Source organism: Glycine max, chromosome 1, assembly GCF_000004515.6.
Source record: "Glycine max cultivar Williams 82 chromosome 1, Glycine_max_v4.0, whole genome shotgun sequence".
Lineage (NCBI taxonomy): Eukaryota > Viridiplantae > Streptophyta > Magnoliopsida > Fabales > Fabaceae > Glycine > Glycine max.
This window is the reverse complement of record NC_016088.4, coordinates 49465809-49472613: the sequence shown is the minus strand read 5'-3', so window position 1 is coordinate 49472613 and position 6805 is coordinate 49465809. Positions and strand designations below refer to the sequence as shown.

The 6805-nt window shown below is 31.8% G+C and overlaps 1 protein-coding gene across 1 annotated transcript; it reads left to right on the top strand.

Annotated features, from left to right (window-relative positions):
* Positions 1-2395: 2395 nt before the first annotated feature.
* Positions 2396-5743, top strand: LOC100804081 (eEF1A lysine and N-terminal methyltransferase). Its single transcript, XM_006573398.4, has 2 exons — positions 2396-4144; positions 4973-5743. Exon 1 carries the CDS (start codon positions 2505-2507, stop codon positions 3915-3917), a length of 1413 nt encoding a protein of 470 aa, XP_006573461.1. The 5' UTR covers positions 2396-2504; the 3' UTR covers positions 3918-4144; positions 4973-5743.
* Positions 5744-6805: the final 1062 nt, after the last annotated feature.

The following is a 6805-nucleotide window of genomic DNA, read 5'->3' as shown; positions in this document are numbered from 1 at the left end:
CTGGTTTGGCTTGTGAGATTTGCGGGTGAAATTTGACCACCAATTTTCGCACAACAGGTAATTGCGCACTTAGTGAATTATTTATACAACTCCTTATGAAAAAATGCATACTTTATGCAACCATTTTATATTTATATCATTTCCAAACACATCAAAAAAATCATATAAAAAACATAGTGAAAACTCATACAATAATACGAATAAAAGTTGTGTAATTAAGGGGAAAAGAGAAGAAAAAAGGTTTTTTTTTTTTCAATATTAGACTTTTCTACCATAAAAATACACACACACACACACACACCGAGATAGCACAATTTTTTTATTTTAAGAATTATAAGATGGAAATTTGAGTGTCTAAATTTTTTAAAGGACTTTGAGACTTAAGATTGAATCTCAATCCTGTTGGGGGCCAAAAAACCAGACTAAAGAAATTAACAACTTGATCTAAATCTAAATTCTCTTATAAACCAACATCGAACTGCACTAGAAGACACATCAAAGTAGAGCTGTCAAAACGGGCTAGCCCAGCTCGGCCCACTTTTGTGTGGGCTAACAAAATGTCAGCCCGGCCCGGCCCATCACGGATTGGTGGGTTATGCGGGCTGACCCACTTTTCTGTCTTTTTTTTGTAAAAAAAAATAAATTTATTCCAAACAACTTAAAATAAAATCCAACATAAAAACCAAACTAAATTAAATCCAAACATTCAATATTAAAGTGATTGAAGTCTTCAAAATAAACATTCAACATTAAGATAATTGAAATTTAAATATCATCAAAAATAAACTTCTAAACTATTGAAATTAAACATTAGAGTCATGAACTATGAAATCCATAACAACTTCCTCTTCTTTTTCAACATCACCATTAATTTCATTTACAAAGACAAAAAATAAATAAATAATATCATTAATAAGTCAAATAAATAAAACAACACACATTATTGTTATGATTATTTTAAGAACAATTATTGTTATGCTTTTACTCATTACTTCATATTGATTATGTGAGTGAGAAATTATATAAATGTGAAATTTACTCACATTATTGTTATGATTATTTTAAGAACAATTATTATGATTATATGCTATAAAACTATACTCATATATTTGATGATTTCAAAGTTAAGTTAATTATTTTATATTTTACTTTTTTTACTTATTTAAATATTAATAAATATAAAATATACAAGTTATAAGAAAATATATGATAAGTTACTTTAATAAATAATAATATTTGATATATTGTATTTTATGATGATAACCCCATAAAAAGATTGATCATCAATATATTTAATTTTAAAAGATATTCATAATACTTACAAATTTCATTTATAATGAATTATTTATGATAAATTATAAAATAATAAAAAAATTATTTTATAAATATTTTATAATGCAAAATTTTAATGAATTTAAATTTAAATAATTATAAATTTATATTTACTATTTTCTTTTTAATTTATACACATAAGGAGCAAATCATGTAAATTTTCAATAGGCTTAAACATGTTTGAAGATAATACCTGCTTAATTAAAAATATAATTAATTTTTTTACTCAATTTTAATGTAATCATATTTGATATGATACTAAATATTTAGAAAAAGATAAATTTATGATATATATATATATATATATATATATATATATATATATATATATATATATATATATATATATATATATATTGAATAATATTAAATACCAATAAAATATTAAGAAATTATATTTTAAAGAAATTAGGAAAGGTGCAGGCTTTGCATAGTTGCCTTGAGGACCGCCGTTAACAAACAATTGCTAATTCAATTGGGATTTGCTTTGGGTTTGGTCTATTGTTGAATGTGAATTGCCATTTGGGGGTTGCTAGCTACAAAATAAAAATTTAATTTCTTAATAATTATAAATTTATAATAATAATAAAATAAAATAATATATTATTTAAATTTGGTGGGTTGATGGGCTGACCCACCAACCCACGGGTTGAGCCCACCTAACTCACGGGCTAAGTGGTGTCAACCATTAAGCAAAAGTTTGCTTCTTCTTTTGTTTCTTCATCAGATGATGTGTCATTCAAGTTTTCCCCAGTCTTCTTGTCCTTTGTTCTATCTAGGTTTGGACACTCGGATTTAAAATGTTGTGGTTTCTTGCCTTCATAGCTGATAATGATGTTTTTCTTCTTTGTCTCTTTTATGTGTCTCTGGATAACTTTTTGGATGAATCTTTTCAGTTTGATGTATTTCTTTTTCTCCACATCTCTAAACCTATTAAATTTTAAGGACTAAAAATTAAATTTTTTAAAAGTTTGAAAATTAAAAACTATAAATTTCAAAAAAGTTTAATTACTAAAAAGTTTTAATTAACCCTTCATATTTATAGGTGTGATTGTTCTGCAGTCACCAAGCATAAAAAAGTCGCAACTTCAGTTGCCACAAAGTTAAGTTAACCGTACAAACAGGTCGGGCAAAATACAACACCTTATTCAAGAGCAGCAAAACAAAGTGTGATGGCCCTGGATGCATCAACCTTCGAAACCATAACCCCTTCACGCTTCATCGCCTTCACAGTACCTCATCCAACATGTTCCGATTCCACTCTCCGAGTCGCCGTGCTCGACTCGCCGCTCCAACCCACTGACTCACCCCGAGTCGGCGCCATGTTGGTCCCCGAAGGCCGTGAAACCGATTGGATCTTCTCCACCGAATCGGGCCATCTCCAACTCCTCTTCAGCTCCCCTGGAATTTCACGTTTGATTCTCATAGGAACCCTCTTCAAAGAAGGTACTTTAACTCTTCTTCAATCACGTGCTTATCACCGTTCCTTGGAGTGTTCATTGCAGCATCAGGGTTTTGAGGTTTGGTCAAAGCCTCTTCTTTTGGCTTTGTCTCCTAAATCTTTGTTCAAAAGGGGCATTCCTGAGATACCCCTTTTGAGTTATGAGGATAGTTTGGTTTCTAGTGTGGTGGTTCATGAATGTGTTGGGTGTCATGTTGGTGAAATGTTGGTTGAGGATGTTGAAATTGAAAATGAGAGTGATCATGGGAGGGAGTTTAGGAGGAGGTTGAGGTTTAAGAGAATGCCTAATTTGATTCAAACTGAAATTTGTATTATTCCTGAGAGAGATTGTGATGGTGTGTGCATTGGTGGTGATGTGGGGTTTGTGCCTGATCTTAAGGTTTTGGTGCACCCTTACTTGGGGCCTATGGTGGCTGGTCTTGTGTTGAATAGTGAATATGTGGAGGGGCGGATTCGGATGGGGTTTAGGCCGAAGGCTTTGTGCCTTGGGGTTGGAGGTGGGGCTTTGATGACCTTTTTGAGAAATCAATTGGGTTTTGAGGTCATGGGTGTGGATAGTGATAGGGAGGTTTTGAGGGTGGCAAGGAAGTATTTTGGATTGGAAGAATGTGAGTTTGTCCGTGTTGTTGTTGGGGATGCCTTTGAATCGATGAACAAGCTTGTGTGTCGTGGAAAATTGAATGGTCGGAGGAGTTCTTTTGATGATTGTGAGGTTAATGGTTTTGGTGGTCACTTAGTGGTGGAGGATGAGGTCAACTGTAAATTTGACGTCGTTATGGTTGATTTAGATTCGAGCGACGTGAGGAACGGTGTAAGATCTCCGCCGTTGGAATTCATTAGAAAGGATGTTCTTCTTGCTGCTAAATTAGTTCTTTGTGAGTTTGGGATTCTTGCCATTAATGTCATTCCTCCTAGCAGGTCCTTCTACGACAACTTGGTGAGTCATTTTCAGGAAGTTTTTCATGAGCTGTACAAGATAGATGTAGGGAATGGTGAAAATTTTGTTCTTATTGCCACAGCTTCACCTCTGGTGTTTTCAGTTGAGGATTGTGGTAATTCTTTTCTTATGCGACTGAAATCAGTTATTCCGGAAGCATTCATAAATTCCATAACAAAGATATAATGTTTCATTTCTTGAGACAAGTGTAGTGATTTTGAAAGATCGTTTGCTTCCAAATAGATGATGTGTCGGTAATTTTGATACTATGATCCAAAGTGGAGTGTTTCTTTCATGCATGGTGCATCTTTGCCCGTGAAGAGAGTCATCTTTAAGACTACTGAGCAAACACTGAAATCACATTCATATCAGCGGCTTTGCATCTTGCTCTGGATCCAATTGCTTTCAGTAAGGTAAATATCCCGTTTCTTAATTATTGCTCTCAACTTGTTAATGTTAAATGTGAAATTGAGGAAGCCTAGTAGCAGGTTGTTCATATCTTTGGGTACTAAGGAGCTTTCAGTTCCTACCAAGTATGAAAGGATAATATCTGTGAATAACAATTTGCAGACTTTGAAATAGTTAGTTAATAATAATTGATAGTTTTAAAGGTTGCACTTACTATCTTATCTGATTCGAATGCCTTAATCTGAAATACACTAATTTTTTTTCTTATATTAGTTGTGATTAAAAACAAGGGGAAATGCTTCCCCATGCATCTTATTTATTGGTCATATATATATTTTTTTGTTCACAAGAGTACACAATTCCATAGTAGCTGCATGCTGATTTGTAAAATTACTGCATGGACAAATAGCATATCTAAGGTGCTCAAAGGGAAACCAAGGTAAACTGGACAATGGATTTGGTATCAGAATTTTGAATAAAATAGAATGGTGTAAATAGTCACGTCAATCTTTAGCAAGATTGAAGAAAAAACTCAAGTGAACTTAGAACTTGTTCCACAGTATACCTAACATTTAACAGATTGTGACTGTTGAGTGTTGGGCATCTGTTTTCTACCATCTTTTACTGCAACTTTACTTACCATGAAAGCCAATAATGTTTATGTTGTGAGACATTATTTTATCAAACATATTATATTGTTATTTGAAAAAAAAAATTGAAAAGCCAAAATCTTTATTTGTTGCTGTCATAAAGTCTAGTACAACAATTCACAATCTTGGTAAGGACTGCAATGATTAAGTAGTAATATATTTCCCCATTTCTCTGTATTACAGCTTATGCCATGTCACTCTTTGTTGGTATTGAGGAGCACATCATCAATGGAGAAGCAAGCATCTGAGGGTTTCCACTGAAGATTTCCAAAATGGTTTCAAGAGTAGTAAAGTTCATGACATGCTTTCTTCTTCTTCTTCTTTTATGCTTTTGGGAAAAGTGAATTATTGTAGTAAAGTTCAAGTAGCTTTTCAACTGGCCAATATCATGTGCTGCCAAAAGCTTTATATATATATATATATATATATATATATATATATATATATATATATATATAATAGAAGTATTTCAATTACATTAATTTTATAGTTGGATGGAAGTAACTTCAATTTTTTATATCGATTGGTAAATCAACATAATGCTATTTTCCTCAATATTTTACTGTCTAAAAGAATTGTTTAGCTCTAATCCAACATTGTATAGAGCAGAACTTACTCTTTGTTTATAGGGAGGAATGAATAGGCGCACCTGGTAAGGTGGCTCCAGCGTCCACAATACAAAATTGTTGCCAGACACATATTCAGAAGAATCATGAATTAAATAACGAGCTAGGGATGTTAATGCTGGATCAGAAGTGTCATATTTTCTCAAGGGTACTGTTTTCATGGCCACATCATTCAACCAATGTTTTTGCATTAGATTTGCAGTGATTTCAGATTTGAAAAGTAGAGGTGATATGGAATTCACTCTGATTTTGTGTGTCCCCATTTCTAATGCCATGATCTGTCAAATAACATTAGTGTCAGAAAATAAATGATATCAATATTGGCGCCTCTATTTAATCATTGTGAACAATGAATGGGTTAGTGAACTCTAGCAAACATGTAATTTTGTGAATATCAGATGAGAATATGAAATTAGAGCACAGAGAGCCATAAGCCAATCTAGATAGGAAATTTGATAATCCTAGATGAAAAGCCAATAGAAAAAATAGACATTCGTAGCGAAAATTTTCATATGTGGTGAAGCTTTTTTTTTTTTTTACTTTCTTTTTGTACTTTTATCTAAAAAGTAGCATGTGACGTTGAAAAGACTAAACAATGGAATAACAGATCGAAAAACAATACAACTTTTTCATATGCAGTCCATTTGTCAAGGCTCCTTCAAGGCAAATTCAGCATAATAAGACTAAGACTCATGGGATAAGTTATTGATTGTTCGCTACTATTTTAGGTCATTTTATCTTTCAAGTTTTTAAACTCGGTTCAAATATACAAAGGTTGTCATTTTGGTCTTTAAAATATATTTAAATTTAATTTTTTTCTTATGTAATTTAATCTCATAGTGATGTAAACTGTCATGTTAGTTTTTTTATTAAAAAAAATATTTACATCAGTTTAAATCCTCAATTTTGTAAATGTATCAAATTAATGATTAAATTAGAAATCCACACGCTGGTCTTAGTCCAACAAATATGGATCACTCAATTTGTCATATTTTAAAGCTAAAGTGATGGCATAAGGAACAAGTTTAGCCTTAAACAATTGAAATTGTTTCTGAATTCTAATTGGATATCTCAAAACAAGAAGTCAAGCACATTATTTCTTAATTTAATGCGTTCAAACTGAACATTCCAATTCAACGAGTCAACAACGACTACAGAGTCCACAAACGTCGCGTTATTAAGAAATCCAAAGTAGGAAAAAAAATAGAGACACAAACATACAATTCATTATTCAAAAAAGAAATACAGTGGCATGATATTTGAACCAAAAAGGTGTTTTCCAAGTATAATTTTTTGCTTAATAGCGTTGTGTAACCTGACATATTATTATTAGTGTTATGTTTGTGTCATTATTCTTTTAGTTTTAAGAAAAAAATTGTACAATTTTTTT